Source organism: Diceros bicornis, chromosome 8, assembly GCF_020826845.1.
Source record: "Diceros bicornis minor isolate mBicDic1 chromosome 8, mDicBic1.mat.cur, whole genome shotgun sequence".
Lineage (NCBI taxonomy): Eukaryota > Metazoa > Chordata > Mammalia > Perissodactyla > Rhinocerotidae > Diceros > Diceros bicornis.
Genome location: NC_080747.1, coordinates 32,721,292 through 32,742,180, shown reverse-complemented (window position 1 = coordinate 32,742,180; position 20,889 = coordinate 32,721,292). Strand labels below are relative to the sequence as shown.

General features: G+C 36.7%; 1 protein-coding gene across 4 annotated transcripts in view; it reads left to right on the top strand.

Moving 5' to 3' along the window:
- Positions 1–20,374, top strand: part of PDS5A (PDS5 cohesin associated factor A) — a 159,708-nt gene extending 139,334 nt beyond the window's left edge. The window contains exons 29-34 of one of the 4 annotated variants that reach the window (XM_058546914.1): positions 52–114; positions 856–1,001; positions 2,319–2,427; positions 11,202–11,554; positions 18,106–18,256; positions 19,193–20,374. In XM_058546914.1, coding sequence (XP_058402897.1) covers positions 52–114; positions 856–1,001; positions 2,319–2,427; positions 11,202–11,554; positions 18,106–18,256; positions 19,193–19,228 — 858 coding nt within the window. In that variant the 3' untranslated portion in view covers positions 19,229–20,374. Of the gene's footprint in view, positions 1–51; positions 115–855; positions 1,002–2,315; positions 2,428–11,201; positions 11,559–18,105; positions 18,257–19,192 lie in introns of those variants that run through there. The other 3 variants (XM_058546913.1, XM_058546915.1, XM_058546916.1) reach the window with 3 other exon arrangements.
- Positions 20,375–20,889: the final 515 nt, after the last annotated feature.

Here is a 20,889-nt window from a genome sequence, read left to right as displayed (position 1 = left end):
TATTTGGACAATAAAAATACACATGTTCACTTTGATTTTTTTTTTTTATAGGACTTCTGTAACGACAAGAGTTATATTTCAGAAGAGACAAGAGTACTTCTGTTAACAGGAAAGGTATTATGTACTAGATAATTTGGGAATCTTTATATCATGTTTATATTACTTTTGCCATTCCTAGAAATAACTTTTAAATGTCCCCCAGATTTTATAGTTCTTGATTCTTAGGGATCATGTTGCAGATTATAACATCTAAAGCAATTTGTTCTCTCAGGCTTTTTTTTTTTTTTTTCTGTGAACCACTCTTTTGAATTATGACCATATGTTCTCATCAGTACTGATTGGCTTCAAGTTATTTAGAATCCACAAAGCAGATTTTTCTGAAAAATGGTATAATAAATTTAGATGTGTAAGATAAAGAATTTTAAAGTATTAATGAGTTAGACAATTTATATTCTAGAAAATGGAAATGATACCTAAAAAAGCAGAAGGAAATTTAATTTTTGATAAACATTGTCTAAACTATTACTGTATACATTCAGTAGTTTATTTGTAAGACATTTTATGATGTCTTATTTATTATGTATTTCACTGTGTTTTAGGGGCACTTTTTATTTTGATTGAGCAATGAGGAATAATTAAAGATTGCCTAGTTATTATTAAGTAGAAGTGATGCTTATGACTTGTATTCAGGCAAACACAATTTTACAGAATTATCATTTCTGATAAATTTAGGATTTAACTTTCCAAAGTAATGATTCCTTGGCTTAGGCTAAACAATATCTCTTACATGTGTCTAAATTTATGTGTATTCCTTTGAGTAAGGTATAAAATAACATGTGTATGTGTGATTTTTAGCCAAAACCCGCTGGAGTACTAGGTGCAGTAAACAAACCTTTATCAGCAACGGGAAGGAAACCATATGTTAGAAGCACTGGAGCTGAGACTGGAAGCAATCTTAATGTCAATTCAGAGCTGAACCCTTCAACCGGAAATCGATCAAGGCAATTGTTTTTGTTACTATCACTCACTACTTGGTTCATCTTTTAATTTTTTCCTGAAGCACTGTGTCACAAAAATGAACTTTAGGAAACGTTTGGTACAAAACAATAGTGCTGAATTTTAGTAGAATTAATGATGAAAATTGAGATTGTACTATACATTTTGAAACCATTTAGCATTCTAAGTGTATAGAAAACTTAAATGGAAAAAAATGTAAGAATTTATACTACATTATAACTAATTTACATGGGAGTGTGTAATATATGTATGTATATGTGAAAATTTAACACTTCAGAAAACTATGAAAATATAACTTTTTTTTTATTTTATTTATTTATGTTTTCCCCCAAAGCCCAAGCAGATAGTTGTATGTCAGAAAATATAACTTTTAAATTGAATTTATGTGCTTTTTAATTTTTAACTCAATCAAATTAGTATAGTATGAGTTGAATAAAGGTAATATTGTTAAAGCATTTTCCACTTACAAAAATATTCCATGTTTAACATGTGAAGTGTTTACGATCTTAGCTACTACGTAAAAATTTCCACCTGACCCTGCTCTTATCAACACTAAATATTGAGGCTTTTAAAGATTTTATTCTTGGGGCGGGCCCTGTGGCCTAGTGGTGAAGTGGTTTGGTTCCTGGGCGCAGACCTACACCACTTGTCGGCAGCCATGCTGTGGCGGTGACCCACATACAAAATAGAGGAAGATTGGCACAGATGTTAGCTCAGGGCAAATCTTCCTCAGCACAAAAAAAAATCGTATTCTTACTCATGAAATTTTAAGAATAAATTCAACTAGTGGTGTTTTCAGCACATTTTTAGCAGTACAACCCTGAAATGTAAAATAAATTAATGTGGAACATCTGTGGTTTACAGAGATGGTGGGGCACAAACACCTCTCCTGTGGCCTCTTCTTACAGCCCCCTTCCTTTGAAACGTTAAGAACATAGACTGGAGACAACTGTACTATACTCTCATCTATCGTTGTATTTTTGTCTTGTTTTAGAATTTCCCACCCTCAAGAGATAGGCTTAAAATAGTTGTGTTATTTTGTTTCTTGACAACTCATCTTTCTGTCAGGTGGTTTTAAGCAGTCATCTGTGTTACATTAGTCAGGTTAAATGGAAATCAATAACATAATATAATAGAGCAATAGTCTATAACCACAGAAGATCTGACTCTTGCTAACGTTGCTTCACTTGGCCAGGCTTCTAAACTAGCCTCAGCCTTTCTTTACTTATTGGTATAGTGAGAGCAGACTTTTCTATTCATGTGGTGAAATAAAGAAGTTTTGGTTGATTTTTCTTCAGCAGGGAACAGAGTTCAGAGGCAGCAGAAACTGGAGTTAGTGAAAATGAAGAGAACCCTGTGAGAATTATTTCTGTCACACCTGTAAAGAATATTGACCCAGTAAAGAATAAGGTAAATTTGAAAATTTAGCAAGTGGATTTCTCTCATGGAGATTGTTATTACAATTTCATGTTAGGGTTAAGAAACTCACAGTCAACATGTTAATGTGTACTACCTATTATACATATGTGTACCACCCCCTGCTAAACTGTACTTCCACTCTCCAAAAATGATTCTGCCTACGTTCACTCACTTCATTTTACAAGAGTTTATGTGGTCATCCATAATAGTATCCTTCTCCCACACTACTCCCAACACATTGAAAGAATAGGAGTTGAGAGTTTTTGAGATCTTACTTTGAAAAGTTCAGTGACTCCTGCCAGAGGTCAGCACTCTATTTTGTTTCTATTATATTTTTAAAAGTTAAACTTATGAGATAACCTTTTAAAATATGTTTGAGTTTTTGTTTAATAGCTGCATTCTTTGTTGTTGATCTTCTAACTATGACACCCAATTTTCTTAACAATCGTTTGGCAGGGTAGAAAGAAGTATAACATTGGTAGGAGCATCAGACAGACGTGGGTCTGAATCCTGGTTCTGCTGTTCACTGGCTGTGTGTTTACTTGGGTAGATTGCTTGACTTCTCTAAGCTTCCATTCAACTGTAGATTGAAAATGATAACCTACCTCAGTAGCAGTGGCATGAAGATACTATTATTTCTTTTCCTACAGAATCATTTTCAACTTATCCTTTTATTGCCCATCATATATTTACTGTATTCATCAAATGTTTTAGGAATTACCCTCAGTTACATAAAATATAGACATTATACAGTTATTCCACAGTAGCTGAACTTTTCCTATCCAAACTTATCTGAACCTAAACTGAATAGATAAGGATATATTCTTAGATCAGTCTCTCACTATCCAAACTCTTGCTGTTTGCTATCTGAACTCTTCAGTGTGTCAGTAGATTCCGATAACAGGGAATCTCTCACTGTCAAACTCTTAGAATTCAGAAACCAATAGATTTGAATATTGTGGGATCCTTGTATAGAATTAAACAGTCTTGATGTAAAATGCATATTGCCGCAGACATTCAGTTAAACATACTTGTAATACAGATTAAGAGCTGGTACAGGGGGCTGGCCCAGTGGCGTAGCAGTTAAGTTCGTGCACTCCGCTTCAACGATCCAGGATTCGCAGGTTCCAATCCCGGGCGTGGACCGACGCACTGCTTGTCAAGCCATGCTGTGGCGGGGTCCCATATAAAGTAGAGGAAGATGGGCACAGATTTTAGCCCAGGGCCAATCTTCCTCAGCAAAAAAGAGGAGGATTGGTGGCAGATGTTAGCTCAGGGCTAGTCTTCCTCACCCAAAAAAAAAAAGAGATGGTATAGAGATATAAATGTTTATCTAGTACAAACAGCTATCTATATAACCTTTCCAGCCTCTACTATAAAATTCTGTATAAGTTAAACATTTAAATTCTAATTTCTGAGAGGCCAAAATGTTAGTTTCTGATTGATCCATATTATATTGTTCCAGACCCTCATTTTAACTTTTTTCACACTTCTGAAGACTGGTTTAACAACTCTGCTGTAGCCTGAAGAGACGGGTTGTATTTTGGCAAAAGCCCGATAGCTTCCCAGTCAGGTCTCCCATAAGTTGATATGGTCATTTCGTTCCAGGATCTGGTTCTCAGTCTTGTAGGCTCAAAAAACTATCTTGTTAGTATACTAAAAGAAGGTAAAGATCTAAGGGAGTGTTTCTTGCTAACCAGTTTCTCAAAGAGATTGATGCATAAACCAATTTATTAGTTATGTATATAAAAATTATTCAGCAAACTGGATATACATTTTACAAATCAGCACATTCTCTCCTATTAAAAGAAGAACCAAGATATATACATCCCGTAGATTCAGGCAAATGATACTGCCAATGTGGTTCTTTAGGAGTCTTATTTTTGTTTGTACCTGTAGCTGTCCAACTGATTTCCTCTTCATTTGACTTTTACATGAGTTCTTTATACATATGCACAGGTATATAATGTTCATAAATGTGTAAATATGATCATGTGCATGATTTTTAATGCAGTCTTTTTCATTTTAAACAGCCTAATCTGTATGTGTTCATTTTTTCCTCTACAGTCTTATCACTTTCACGTGTATACACATAAATACTTTCTTCCCCCTTTTTTGCCACTACAAACAATGTTGCATTAAATATTCTTTATAAATTTTATTTCTATGGGCTAAGTTCCTAGTAGTGAAATTGCTGGGTCAAAGGGTAAATGTATTACAGATTTTAGGTATTTCCATATTGCTTTCTTGAAAAATTGGAACACTTGACATTTCTACCAGCAGCATATGTGAGTACTTTTTACTCTACATACCCACCAACGATAGGGTTTTTAGGTCCTTTGAAATTTTTTCAGTCTCAAGTATCAAAATTAATGCCCCACTATTGTTTTAATTTGTATTTTTCTGACTACCAGAATTTTTGTTGACCACTTGGATGTGTTCTTCTGTGAATTGCCAGTTCATATTTGCCTAATTTGAAATTATCTTTTTTTTTTTGGTCTAACTCCATTTCTGGTGCTGTACTAGTTTTACCTCTTGTTAACATTCTTGCTCCATTCCAATCCAATCACCATATAGCAGCCAATTTGATCTTTTTAAAATGTAATTTGGGGGGCCAACCTGGTGGCCTAGTGGTTAACTTCACATACTCCTCTTCAGCGGCCCAGGGTTCATGGATTCAGATCCTGGGCGTGGACCTACCCCACTCATCAAGCCATGCTGTGGCAGCAACCCACATACAAAATGAAGAAGACTGGCACAGATGTTAGCTCGGGGACCATCTTCCTCACCAAAAAAATATATAATTTGGATTAAGTTTGTCCTCTATTTAAAGTCCTTCACTGACTTTCATTTTGTTCACTTAGAATAAAATCAGATTTCTTAACATGTCCTATAAGGCATTCACGATCTGGCCCATGCCTGCTTCTCCTGCGTTATCTTATACCATTCTCCTATCACTCCTTATGGAGCAAGTTCCTTAAATCTTGCAAGCTCTTTCCCTCTCAGGTACTTGATGCTGCCTCTTTCCTCTGTCTAGAATGCTTCACTTTTCATGTGATAGGTCCTGCTTTGATATTGTTTAAATAATATTCCCCAAAAGAACCAATTGGAAATTGATGCTTCCTCTGATTTTTTTCAGAATGCCGTGTTCTTTAATATCTTAGCAGTGATGGTAATTTGTACTTAAATGTTTGTTTACTTTTTAAAAATTAGTCACCTACATACTAAGCTACATAAGGACAAGAACAATTTCAGTTTTGTTCTCGAATCTGTGCCCAGCAGCCACTATACCTACTAGGCGTTCAGTTGAATGAATGATTCCTACTTCAGGTTTAATAATACTTGTTCGTTTTATTGACCTATCTTGTTTTGCTTGGGAATCACCATCTTTCCCCAGGGTGACTTTGTATCTCTTTTCTCTGATCCATTGTGTATTGTTTTACAGTTTAATTCTTGTGGACCACCTTACTCTTGTTCCTTTATTATGTATTATCCATTCTCTTAAAATGAGAATTAACATTAAAGTAAACCTTAAAATGAAACACTGATTTGAAAAGTAGATTTTCTCACTTATATTACTACTTTCATGAGTTTTTGTTTAAGTAGATTTTCTTGAAACATGAAGATTTATAATTTTTTCCCCAGTCATTCTGAAAAGATTTTCTGAGGGAAATGAAAATTAATTAATTAATTGAAAAGGTATAGTCTAATTTTTTGGATGATGATAGTCATCCTTTCTTTCCCTTTAATCAATTAAAATTTTATCAATTAAAATTATAATTGCTTCCTAAATATCATTCCTATAAAGATCACTTTCATTCTGAAAACTATTGTTCCTCCTAAAGTCCATTATGTCTGTAATATTAAAATGGGATTTTATTACTTTGAACATTTTAGATGACTTAATATATAATATATATGCTAAACTAGAAGGAGGAAAAAAATGTAAAGAAAAAGTAGAAGGTTAATGATTGATGCAGTACGAAGCGACAAAAGTTACAATGAATGAGTGGAATGAGAAATTACAGAACTTCATGTTACAGAACTACAAATATTATAGTTAGATGCATTGTAGAGAAAGAAAATAGCATATTGAATTATGAAAACATGCATCCCTCTTTTGAGAAGTGATAAATTTAAAGCATACCATCAATGAAAAGGGCCTTTTCATTTAGAATGGGAGTGATAGCAAAACCAAGTAGATTTTCTCTATTTTACAAATACTCCCTGTGCATTTTTTTTCTGATCTATCCTCCCCCTTTGTTTTTTCTTTTTTTCAATTATTTTATTGAAGTCATACTGGTTTATAACATGTAATTTCAGGTGTACATTATTATTTATCAGTTTCTGCATAGACTGCATTGTGCTCACCACCAATAGTCTAATTTTTATTCATCACCATATGTATGTGCCCCTTTACCCCTTTCGCCCAACCCCCTTCTCCTCTGGTAACCACTAATCTGTTCACTTTATCCATGTGTGTGTTTATCTTCCACATATGAGTGAAATCCTACGGTGTTTGTCTTTCTCATTTGGCTTATTTCACTTAACATACTACCCTCAAGGTCCATCCATTTTGTCAAAAATGGCCGGATTTCATCGTTTCTTATGGCTGAGTAGTATTCCATTGTGTATATATACCACATCCTCTTTATCTCTTCATCTCTTGGTGGGCACTTAGGTTGCTTCCAAGTCTTGGCTATTGTGCATAATGCTGCAGTGAACATAGGGGTGCATTTATCTTTATGCATTCATGTTTTCATGTTCTTTGAATAAATACCCAGCAGTGGAATAGGTGGATCATATGGTAGTTCTATTCTTAATTTTTCAAGGAATCTCCATACTGTTTTCCATAGTGGCTGCACCAGTTTGCACTCCCACCAGCAGTGTATGTGAGTTCCCGTGTCTCCACATCCTCTCCAACACTTGTTTCCTATCTTGTTAATTATAGCCATTCTCATGGGAGTGAGGTGATATCTCATTGTAGTTTTGATTTTATTTCCCTGATAATTAGTGATGTTTAACATCTTTTCATATGCCTGTTGACCATCTGTATATCTTCTTTGGAAAAATGTTTGTTCATATCCTCTGCCCATTTTTTGATTGGGTTTGTTTTTTTGTTGTTGAGGTGTATAAATTCTTTATATATTTTGGAGATTAACCCTGTGTCGGATATATGATTTGCAAATATTTTCTCCCAGTTGTTGGGTTGTTTTTTTGTTTTGTTCATGATTTCCTTTGCCTTGCAGAAGCTCTTTAGTCTGATGTAGTCTCATTTGTTTATTTTTTCTTTTGTTTCCCATGCCTGAGTAGACAGGTGTTCAAAAAGATGCTAAGACTAATATCGAAGAGTGTACTGCCTATATTTTCTTCTAGGAGTTTTATGGTTTCAGGTCTTACATTCAAGTCTTTAATCCATTTTGAGTTAATTTTTGTGTATGGTGTACGATAATGGTCTACTTTCATTTTTTTGCATGTGGCTGTCCAGTTTTCCCAGCACCATTTATTGAAGAGACTTTCCTTTCACCATTGTATGTTCTTAGCTCCTTTGTTGAAGATTAGCTGTCCATAGATGCGTGGTTTTATTTCTGGGCTTTCAGTTCTGTTCCATTGATTCTTGTGTCTGTTTTTGTGCCAGTGCCGTGCTGTTTTGATTACTATAGCTTTGTAATATATTTTGAAGTCAGGGATTGTGATGCCTCCAGCTTTGTTCTTTTTTCTCAGGATTGCTTTTGCTATTTGGGGTCTTTTGTTGTTCCATATAAATTTTAGGATTCTTTGTTCTATTTCTGTGAAGAAGGTCATTGGGCTTCTGATTGAGAGTGCATTGAATCTGTAGATTGCTTTAGGTAATATGGATATCTGGTCTAGTTTTTCATTTAAGTCCACTATTTCATTGTTGGCTCTCTGTCTATATGATGTAGGTGGGGTGTTGAGGTCCCCTACTATCATTGTATTGCTGTTAGTTTTTCCCTTTAGATCTGTTAATAGTTGCTTTATATGCTTTGGTGCTCCTGTGTTAGGAGCATATATATTCATAAGTGTTATGTCATCTTGGTGGACTGTCCCTTTTATCATTATATACTGCCCCTCTTTGTCTCTCACTGCCTTTTTTATCTTGAAGTCTGCTTTGTCTGCCAAAAGTATGGCAACACCTGTTTTCTTTTGCTTGCTATTTCCTTGGAGTATTGTCTTCCATCCCTTCACACTGAGCCTGTGTTTGTCTTTAGAGCTGAGATGTGTTTCCTGGAGGCAGCATATTGTTGGGTCTTGTTTTTTAATCCATCCAACCACTCTCTGTCTTTTGATTGGAGGATTTAATCCGTTTACATTTAGAGTGATTATTGATATATGAGGGCTTAATACTGCCATTTTACCTCTTGTTTTCTGGTTGTTCTATATTTCCCTTGTTTCTATTCCCTTGTATTTCTGACTGCCATTTCAGTTTTGTGGTTTTCTCAGTTTTCTCTTTAATTATGATTTGTGGCTCTGCTCTGACTTTTTGTTTAGTGGTTACTATGAGGTTTGTATAAAAGATCTCATAGATGAGATAGTCCATTTTCTGATAGCCTCTGATCTCCTATAGCCTAAGCAGGTTCCATTCCTTTCCTCTTCCCCATCTAAGTTATTGTTGTCACAAATTATTGTTTTGTGTTGTGAGTTTGTGATTAAAATGAAATGTGTTGTGAGTTTGTGATTAAAATGAAATATTTATAGTTATTTTTGATGCTTTCCTTCCCTTTATCTTTTATGTTATAATTGTTTGCTAACCTGTTCTGATAGCTGCAGTTTTCTGATTTTTTTCTGTCTGTTTATCTCCTTGCTTAAGGCTTTGTAAACCTTTGCCTTCTTGTTTCAGGTATGAGGGCATCCTTCATCATTTCTTGTAAGGGAGATCTAGTGGCAATGAACTCCCTCAGTTTTTGTTTATCTGGGAAAGTTTTTATTTTTCCATCGTATCTGAAGGATAGTTTCGCTGGATAGAGTATTCTTGGCTGAGTTTTTGTCTTTCAGTATTTTGAATGTATCATTTCAATCCTTCCTAGACTGTAAGGTACCTGCTGAGAAATCCGCTGAAAGCCTGGTAGGGGTTCCTTTGTAGATTATTCTCCCTTGCCTTGCTGCCCTTAGTATTTTTTGTCATTGCCTCTTGCCAGTTTTACTATTATATTCCTTGGAGCAGGTCTTTTTGCATTGATGTAATTAGGAGTTCTATTGGCTTCTTATACTTGTAAGTCCAGTTCCTTCCCTAGGGTTGGGAAGTTCTTAGCTATTATTTCTTTGAACAAGCTCTCTGCTCCTTTCTTCCCCTCTTCTCCTTCTGGAATACCTATAATCCTTATGTTGCATTTCCTAATTGAATCAGATATTTCTCAAAGAATTTCTTCATTTTTTTTAAGTCTTAGTTCTCTCTCCTCCTCCACCTGAAGCATTTCTATGTATCTGTCCTCTAACTTACTAATTCTGTCCTCCATAACATCAGCTGTTTTTTAAGGTTTCTAGATTGTGTTTTATCTCATTCATTGTGTTCTTCATCTGCAGAATTTGTTTGGTTTTTTTTTTTTTTAGAGTTTCAGTCTCCGGTGAAGAATTCCTTCTGCTGATTAATTTTATTCTTGAGTTCATTGACCTGTCTTTCTGAGTTTTCTTGTACCTTGTTGAGTTCCTTTATGACAACTATTTTGAATTCTCTGTCATTTAGATTATAAATTTCTGTGACTTCAGAATTGATTTCTGGAGACTTGTCATTTCTTTCTGCTCTGGAGTGTTAATGTAGTTCTTCCTGGTGTTTGATGAAGTGATCCTTTGCCAGCACATAGTGGTAGTATCCAGTCACAGATTCCACCTGCCACCCCTGGGGGATGTTGGGGGCAGGAGCTGTGTTTTCTGAACCTGCCATGTCTGCTGGAGGTTGTGCCAATAGGGCTCATCTGCGTTCGCCCACTGGCCGTGCTTGCTTGATGGGTCACACACACACACACACACGCACTCACAGGCACTCTGGTGTAGATCCACTGCCTTGGCCAGGGACCGGCCAAGCTGGTGTACTAGGCAGGGGTGAGGGGGTGGCTTTCTTTTGCGCATGCACGGGCCCACTCTGCATTCACAGGCAGTTCACCTGGACTGCTGCGCTTGGTGGGGGTGCCCATACAGTGGCTGAGCCGTGCCACTCAGTGTGGAGTGTTCCCGCGGGCCAGGTTGCCACTCTGAATGCAAAAGCATTCACGCGTAGGCCTGCCTGCTCTCCACCTCCTCTTACAGTAGCGCACTAGCTTCCGTGTGAGGACCTGCAACCTAGATTGCTGCCGCTGGGGTTGGTGGGGGGGATCCATTCACCCCCTTCCACTGCTTCCGGGGAATCCTGTACCCCCACCTTCAGATGTATGGCTGCGTGGATCTCTCAGACATCCTACTGTGCTTTGTAGGGAATCCTCTGTTGGTTAATGAATGTCCATTTGGTTGTACCTTAGCAGGGGAGAGACTAAGGGAACAGCTCACTCTGCCATGATGCTGACATCACTATTCCTACTGCCTGTGCCTTTTAATAAGCATTTATTGAGTACATTATATATGCCAAGCACTATGGTAGGTACCCTGCTCAGTCCCTACCCTCAAGGAGTAAACATTCTTAATGGGATGTAAGCAGTTAACTAGAAGCCCTGAAATCCCAACTCCTTTAAAATACTTTCAGAATACTTCTTTCTAGTACAAATCATGGATATTTAAGGAATTTGTGTTTATAGAATTGTTTTGTGCTCTTTCAGGAGATTAATTCTGATCAGGCTACCCAGGGCAACATCAGCAGTGACCGAGGAAAGAAAAGAACAGTAACAGCAGCTGGTGCAGAGAATATCCAACAAAAAACAGATGAGAAAGTAGATGAATCAGGACCACCTGCTCCTTCAAAACCCAGGAGAGGACGTCGACCCAAGTCTGAATCTCAGGGCAATGCAACCAAAAATGATGATATAAATAAACCTCTTAGCAAGGGAAGAAAGAGAGCCCTGGTTGGTCAGGAAAGCCCTGGGGGTTTGGAAGCAGGTAATGCCAAAGCACCCAAACTGCAAGACATAGCCAAAAAGGCAGCACCAGCAGAGAGACAAATCGACTTACAAAGGTAATGTACACCATTCTTCCTGAGCTTTGAATTTAGACATTTTATTTTATTCTTAGTATGTGCCAAACACCCAGGCTTTTGGAAGTGAAAACTACCCTTGGTTTTCCTGAGTGGGTTATAATGTCCTTTGTATTTAGCTCATAATCTCCAGGACACCAATTTGAAGAGAGATCTCCTTTTTTCTTTGGTTAATTTTTAATTTAGGATATGGTATTTTGCTATTTCTGTTTATTAGTGAGGACAATGTTATCTTTTGCTTGATGTCCTTCACATAGTTGCATGGGATTTACTTAATATAAAAGGTTACCTTTTGAATACAAAGGTTCCAGAATGGAGAGGATGGAAGTCATGACACACAAACCAGTATACCCTGTTCTTTAATTCCTCTTGTTACAGTTAATTTTAATATAAGTCAGCAACTTACCTCTCCCCCACCCTCCCCAATGAAATAACCTCACAGCCGCTCATCTTTATCATTCTTGGGCTAGGATTTCAGATTTTCCGCACTGTAACAGTGGTGCCCCAGTTGGAGATCTAGAAGTTGGCTCCTTCCAAACTTGGCCTACAATTAGAACTTAGCCCTACCTGCCTTCTTTTTCCCTTACATACCTATACCTAACTCATCTTCCCCTGAATTAGACTGTAAGTATCTGAGTTCCTTCTAGGAAAGAGCCAGCTTTGATCATCTCAGGATACCCCCACCACCCTCCTTCAGTATTTTTATAACGTACAGTGTTGCTGAAGCATATGTGTTTGTAAGTACATTTTTTAAATTACCATTTATGAAATTCTAAAGTTTGAGGCTATTAAATTTTCTTATATTTTAAATGTCTCTGGCCAGCCCTGTGGCTTGGTGGTTAAGTGCGCGCACTGCGATGCTGGTGGCCCGGGTTCGGATCCCGGGGGCGCATCGAGGCACCACTTCTCCGTTCATCCTGAGGCCGAGTCCCACATACAGCAACTAGAAGGATGTGCAGCTACGACATACAACTATCCACTGGGGCTTTGGGGGGAAAAAATAAAATAAATAAAATCTTTAAAAAAATAAAAATAAAAAAAATAAATAAATAAATGTCTCTGGGTACCTTTTACAACCTCTCATGGCAGCAGATTCAGGCCCAAACCTGATCTAAGTAATGGTTGTTTCTCCTACTCACTTCTAGTTTTATCGACTAATAAGTGTAGTAATGAAAGCCAATATTGGGGACAAATTTATTACTTTTCTCTTCAAACCTGGACCTTTGACATGAAAGAGTATTTTCAACCTGGGCCTCCTGTTCTTCATCAGTAAGACAGTATGATAATACCTTCCTTAAAGGATTATTCTTAGAATTAAATGGATCAATAAATATAAAGCACTTAACAAAGTGCCTTGCACAGAATATATGCTCAATAATTGTTATATGCTCAGATCATTGTTTTGAATTTTCATTGCTTTACCCCTTAATACACTTTTCAGTTATACAAAAGTTCAGCAGTTTCCTTAGAAATTTCCAGAATTCTCTAAAGGGTTTCTACAATTCTATTCTAGCCATTCCTTACCTGTACAAAATAGTACCAATCATCACACAGGCCACCTGAGCCACCTAACCTTACCTCTTATTAGCTGTCCTTTTGCCATCTAACCAAAATGTCCAGGTACGTACTTGGACCCTGACAATGTTTTCAGTAGCAACCAGATTTTGTCTCTGAATTAGGGCGTTGTAAAACCCATTGCTTTACTTGTAGCTACACCATATGCCTAAACATCACTAAACAAACGGAAAAAAATGGCTTATATGCCAGAGACTGGTTTTGATTAAAAATGTCATTGGGCCTTCTTTAAAATCTTAAAATATCTCTTTTAAGAGTGAAAAAGTGCCTTAGAAGTCTTAAGAGTACCAGTTAGTAGATCAGTGGGCAGTACGGTATCCAAAGTTCAGAATTCTGTGATGATTTTATATTCTCAGTGAAGGTAGATGGTTAAATTAGATGTTCATGATAACATTGTACTGTGTTGATTCACTAGAATAGAACAGATCAAACTTCTGATTGAATGGTTGATTACTAATTCATGATTAACAAAACAAAGAAGTGCATTCTAAAGCTTTCTCCCAGGCTTCCTTTTGTCTTTTCCATTCTTTCCTAAAGCTAATATATGACTCTGCCCTTAAATTCTAGCATTGTGACTTAGGCTTGGAATCCTGATGAACTTATTCAGTGAAACCTAACTTACTCCGAAAACGCTGTATTGCTCATGATATCCTCTTGCATAGAATTGAATGCATTGTAGGCACATCTGTGTTGCTCCTTGTACTTTTCATTCGTTCTTTTAACAAATCTTTAACTGATTAGAGTGCCAGGCATTGTGCTGGGTGTTGGGAATACAAAAGTATCCAAAATGGATAGGTTCTTGCCCTCAAAGAGTATACTTCCCCAGTTTGTTGAGGCCAGAAGAGAGCAGAAAACTTTCACTTTAGGTCTGTTGATTGATACAGTAACAATATAAGAATTATTTTTAAAATTTCTACATAAAACAGAATGGAATTCTGACACGTGCTACAACACGCATGAACTTTAAGACATTTTGCCAAGTGAAATAAGCCAGATCCAAAATGGCAAATACTGTGTGATTCTACTTATATGAGGCGCCTAGAGTAGTCAGATTCATAGAGACAGAACATAGAATGGTGGTTGCCAGGGCAGGGAGAGGAGGGAATAGGCATTAGTGTTTAATGGGTACAGAGTTTCAGTTTGGGAAGATGAAAATGTTCTAGAGATGAGTGGTGGTAACTGCACAACAGTGTGAGTGTACTTAATGCCACTGAACTGTGTACTTAAAAATGGTTAAAATGGTAAATTTTAAGTTGTATATATTTTATTACAATTTTTAAAGTTGCTACATAAGAATAATAATAGCTAACATTAATATAGTGCTTATTATGAGCCAGGCTCAACTCTAAGCTCTTTGTTAACCTATTAAATCCTTAAAACATCTGTCATTATCACCACCTTACAAAGAGGAGGAAACCCAGGCATAGAGAGTTCATGTAGCCCTTGGTCCCTTTGCTTCATTAAATAGTGGAGCCAGGATTAAACCCTGGCAGTGTCACTCCAGAGTTTGTAACCACCATACTCTATTGTACTTTCAAGGTAAAATTATGTCTGAATTCTACAGGCACTACATGCACACAAAAGTGGTATAACAGAGGATGCTTTAAAAATACTTACTTGCGTATTATAAATAGCTAATGTAGTTCATATATATAATAGTTTCCATAAAGTGGAATATATTTGCATACAGTTAATTTTTATAACTATTACGTAAAAAGCTGGTTTATTTAAAATAGTCACAGGTTAAACCAAACAGACCAACTGTAGTCTTCTTTTTAGCATCTTTCAGAGTACATGCAAACAAAAGCCCCTCCCTGCATTTTAGCATCAGAGAGGAAAAAACCAAGAGAGAGATCAGATGTTCTTGAAAGTGGCAAGCAAAGTAAATGAAGCACCTAGCACTAAGAACTTGGTCATACTGTGGTGAAAATTAGGTAGAATGATGTGTGAAAGATGTTTGGCGTGGTGCTTGGCATATGTATTAGTGGAAATAATAGTGATACTAGGGAAAGGTTGTTGAACGTATATTTGCCTTGCCAACAATTATTATGAAGCAAGTATAACCCTGTGTTAGAGATGAGGCGATTAGACCTGAAAAGATTACTTTCTCAGGTCACCTGGCCAGTAATACACAGAGCAGGGCTTCGAATCCAGGTGCATCCCTTGTACTGCTAACAGTGGTAGCTGCAGTTAACGTTTCTCCTCTAACTTAAGCAGTATTTTAAAACATTTTCAAACTATGAACATTCAGAACTCTATTATTTGTTTGTTTTTTCTCTTAATGTGTAAAAGGAGATGTTTTAATGTGTAGTTACCACCAAAAGATGGAATAGACAGACACACTAAAACTAAAGTTCCTTGTTTGTCACTCAGCTAATGTTTTAACTATCCCTCAACTTGAGGAGAAAACATTGAATGTTGAAAATTCTGAAGGTGCCAGCTTTATTTTTATTTCATGTGGAACTGTAGCTTCTACCTCCTACAGGATTCTAAACAAACTTCTCATTAACTGCAAGTATTACCTGTGATTGGTTTGATCTCCCACCTGTATTTTCCTGAGATCTGGTGAGGATCGGATACACGTTAAAGTCACAGGATTGAACAATTCTGAATATAGAGCTAATATCACACTTTGAATCATCCTGTTAAGATTACCATTACAGGGCCGGCCCCATGGCTTGGTGGTTAAGTGCACGCGCTCTGCTGCTGGCGGCCTGGGTTCGGATCCCGGGCGCGCACCGACGCACCGCTTCTCCGGCCATGCTGAGGCCGCGTCCCACATACAGCAACTAGAAGGATGTGCGACTATGACATACAACTATCTACTGGGGCTTTGGGGAGAAAAAGGGAAAGAAAAAAGGAGGAGGATTGGCAATAAATGTTAGCTCAGAGCCAGCCTTCCTCGGCAAAAAGAGGAGGATTAGCATGGATGTTAGCTCAGGGCTGATCTTCCTCACAAAAAAAGAAAAAGAAAAGATTACCATTACAGTTTCAACTAGCGAACTAGTAAAAGAAGAAATAGGGTTGCCAAACCTGAGAGCCATCAGACACCACATCTGTGAGCTAAGGATGAACCCAGAGTGATAGAATCAGTTCACCTATTGCCCTGGCAACTCAAAGCGTAGCCTGGGTACCTTGCCTTGTGGAGTCAGATCTGAATTGCTGCACTAAAGTAGTTTACCCCTGGATTTTAAGTTTGAATGCAAGACTTTGATAAATAAGGCCCAGCACCCTGGTGCTTATCTATGGCCCTGCTGTCTAGCTCCAGATCTCACTTCGTCTTGTCCTTTCACCTTGCATTATTCTTCACACCTTTCACATCTTAATGTCTCACTTCCCAGATGGTCAGTTCCTGCTCTGGTCACAACTGTCTCCACGGTAACATCTGAAAAGAGCCTCCTCCTGACGTTATCCTAATCTTTACTCCATGTATTCTGTTGGTCTTAGTACAGGATCTCCTTAATGTAGCCAGTCTACACCTTATGCTAGCATCACCTCTGGAAAACTCAACCAATTTTATTACTTAGTATTTATATTATTATCATATTTTGTATGATTTATTTACATTTCATTATTAATTAATGAAAACCATTTTCTTTAATAGATGTTTTATTCCCCCCCCCCCCCCGAAAGCCCCAGTAGATAGTTGTATGTCATAGCTGCACATCCTTCTAGTTGCTGTATGTGGGACACGGCCTCAGCATGGCCGGAGAAGTGGTGCGTCGGTGCGCGCCCAGGATCCAAACCCAGGCCGCCAGCAGCGGAGCGCGCACACTTAACTGCTAAGCCACGGGGCTGGCCCTGAAAACCATTTTTGAGGCCCAAATACATGCCAACCACAGTCTAGATGCTTTATATTTATTACCTCTTTTAATCCTTCAGCCCTGTTAGGTAGGACTCTTGATAAATGGTAGCCTTTAAAGCCATTTTAATACCACAACCATCGCTTATAATGTGCGGCAAGTGCTAACCCCTTTAGAATTCCTCTTATTGACAACATTAGGTAAATAATAATTAGATTTAGTATGATTCCTACTTACATAATTTATTTGCTAATTTAAGGGTGGATACTTTATTCCACCAAAACATGGATAGTATGTACAAATTTACTGGCATCGATTTTACTTCTTAATCTGGGAGTTGATGCTGAGCGTTTTAACTTGTAAACTTAATTGTAAAATTGTTAGATGCCTTTGTGTTTTTGCAGTATAAGTATTCCTTCAGCTGTTTACTGTGTGTGTGTGTGTGTGTGATTCAATAAATGTTCCTGTTGATATTTTGAGCTGCATTTGAAATTGTTACTTTTGAGAAAATTCCTTGAGTTCCCCCTCTACATTTATAAAAATCAGCCATTTGTATACTAAGGTCAGAAAACAGTATATGAACAACTGGACAATTAATGTTAGCTTTCTGAGTTCGGGGTAAAAGGTTGATCATTATTTCAGTTGTTAAGTTCACTTGTTTTTCCTTTATGTTTTTGAGCTATTATCCAAATGGCAAACAATTCCAAACATTTTACCTTGAAAATGTACTTTTATAGGTCTGCTGATCCTTGAGTATGTTTTGCTTACACTTAAGGTCAAATTCTTCTGCGAAAAAGAGATTATCATAGACATCAGTGGAGAAACAGTCCTTAAACTTGGGACTTATTTAAAGAAATTATCTATAGGATAATAGACTATAGTTTTCCCGTCTTTGGATTAATATGTTTTGGTTAGCATGCTTAGTATTGTGAAAATGTTAAGAATCTTGAAATTTCTATTTTTTTAAGCAAAGAATTTCCTGATTTCCTGTGCTTATTTGTATATTGAGAAAGTTTCCTCACATCACATGGGTTCATATCTTAAAGTAACCCCTAAGTGTGTATCCTCATGTGTTAAACAACCGTATATTATTTTGATGTGAATATTCTTTCAGTAACAAGTGAATTTTTATCAAAATAATATGAAATTTTTCAGAAGCCAAGTGCTCGGAAGTGATGGCGATTCACTTTGGGACATAGAATCAAGTCCAGGAAATTCTTCCAGTGATCTGGATCGTTTAAAAGTCTGTGAGAGCAGCCAGGAAGATACTGAGGACTCAGAGCTAGTAAAGGGAAGCATCCTGAAGGTGCAGCAGGCAGCTTGTAGAGGATTCTTTGATATCATATTATTAAATGTTTTGTATATTATAACAAGCTAATTTAATTGTCTCTGTAAGAATCTTAATCACCTAGCTTTTTTTTAGCGTTGTTATCTTTATGAAATGTATATGTAGTGTTGGGGTTTGGGAATATAAGTAAATGAGTCCCTTATCTTTCTCTACCAAGTTTGGAATTGTTGAGAAGGAGAGACAGTCTTAATACTGATATGGCTGATTAAAAATATGGAGGAATACTAATGCCTTGCCCCTAAATTGAACAACCGCAGGCCCACCAGAATGCACCTTTTGGGGGCAAAAGAGAACAAATCTAGAAGAAGCCAAGCACAGCATACTCAGTTTCTGCCTGACCCCACCCATGAGGGAGTGGTTCTTCCCACTCCCTCATGCTTCCAGAGGTCAGAATTTCCCTCCCTACCAGGGAAATGGGACCAGTGGGGGATTCCTCTAACCTCTTAACAGAATTAATCTAAATTTTCCTCCTTGTTTGTTTAGTGTACTAAAATGTATTTGTTTACCCAGTTCAGGAGTCATAACTTATTTTGCTGCTTATAGATTTATTTTGCCATAGTGTCCAGTAATTTTTCTTCTATAATATCATTTTAGAAGTATTAATAAAGATTACAATTATTTCAAGTAAATAGCTTTTATTGTTTTATTGTTGGAAGCAAATCAGGCATTGGGTAGCAGCACTTAATGGTTGAAAATAAAAACATCTTCATTAGTATTTTGTTTTTATATACTTTAAGGAAAGATTCCTTAAACCAAGTAAAGTCTCAGGTGAAAAATGAAAAAAAATATTTTCAGATTTTAGATAATAACTAGAGAAATGAAATAATTCTGGTTTGGCTTATTTTCCTGTTTACATCTTTTCTAACTTTGCTTTCTTCTATTTCTATCCCCAAGGTAAAAAGAAAACTCATTTGCAAAGGGAGAAAATGAAGGCCATACAGAAGCAGGCTCCAGCTTCTGTAAAAACTTGGATTCAAAAGGTCCCTGAACAGAAATGAAGTTAACTTCAGAACACACACTTTCTGCCTTGAAAACTGAAAGAAACTATTACTTCCTTTTCACATGACCACAAGTCCTTTGATGGAAATGTACAGCAGAAACTCTTGAGAGAGTTGCTAAAAGCAACTCTATTCTACCCTCCCCGCCCCAGACTTTTCTTATGAAAAGTCAATAATTAAGCAAATTGCTTAACACTTGGTTCCAGTTCCTGCATATCTGGAGTTTAAAGGCATAATACACCATTAATTTCCATGCTGCAGTTTTTATTTTAAAGAAAGTAACAAGATGTCCTTACACTGACACTGAAAATTCATCAATTTTAGAGCCAGGAATTCCCGTTGTTACACAAGGAAAAAATAGAAATCTACTGAATTAATTTTTTAGAAGAAAAGAGATCAGATTAAATATTTCTTTGTTTTTCCTTTTGGAAACTTTTATGTATAATTCTTTCTGCCTGCCTACTTTTCTGCAAAAATGAGATGTACAGATTTCAGTTCCCTGCTATGAAAAGTGATGTGGTGGCAATTTTATAAATGTTGCTTTCTGATTTTTATCAGAGTGAGAAAATAATTAAAATTATTATTGATTTCATATCACTTCATATTTTGATTTCCCCTCCATTTTAGTTTAATATAATTTGCAATAAATGTACATATTGTTTGTTTCATAAAGCATATCACTTTAAAATGGTTTTTACTTCTGTGATTATGTTGGAATATTTGGAATTTTAAAGGAGTAAAGACTGTCCAGCATTTGGTTTTATAATGTTTGTCACCAGATTTTTATTATTGATGTGAAAAAACAGTCAATTTTTTTAAGTAGTTGGACTTTGGCAGCTCTGTAAGGAAAGTTGGAGGTGTTTAGAATTGCTATCAGTTTCAGCATTGTGCTATTGGGAAATAAGTGTTTTGCTTTTGTCTGCCGGTCTGGGCTCAGTTTTTATGTTTATTTTAGAAGACAACTGTTGCATCGATATATTGTTTCTTGGCATTGTTCAGCATAGGTAATGTGTGCACTTTTTGTGTACACATAATCATATTTAAGTTTTTTGCATAAAATAAATGCTTCTAGATGTCATATGGTAGTCTTTTAATCTTTTTATCATATTTTGTGAATGTTTTTTTATGTGAAAGGGCTAATGTCATAAACAAAGAACATGATTACAGTCAACTCTCCATTATCTATATAAAATAGTGACTATGCCTCAGGTTTTTAATTTTGCAGTAATCATAAACTTAAAATAATGAAGTCATACTGCAGGAGCTAATTCAGGAGGAACTTGGATTTGTCCTTTCTCATGCTCAGAGTTACAGCCTGCCCCCATTTTCCACTTTAGGCTCTTTCCCCAAAGCCCTAGCTGAATGTTCTCACTCAGTTTCCTAACGTATACCTAGCCTGGGTTAGAGGACATAAACAACATTTGCATTATAACTTGGTCTTGATAGGCTGTAGTCTACATGGGATGTAAAACAAACGGTAAATGTGAGCTGTGTCAAGAAAGGATGATTATGTTAAATGTGAAAATTTGCTGGTAGTAAATGTCACTTATGTTCTCATAGATAATCAAGAGTTGACTGTATATTGACTGAGTG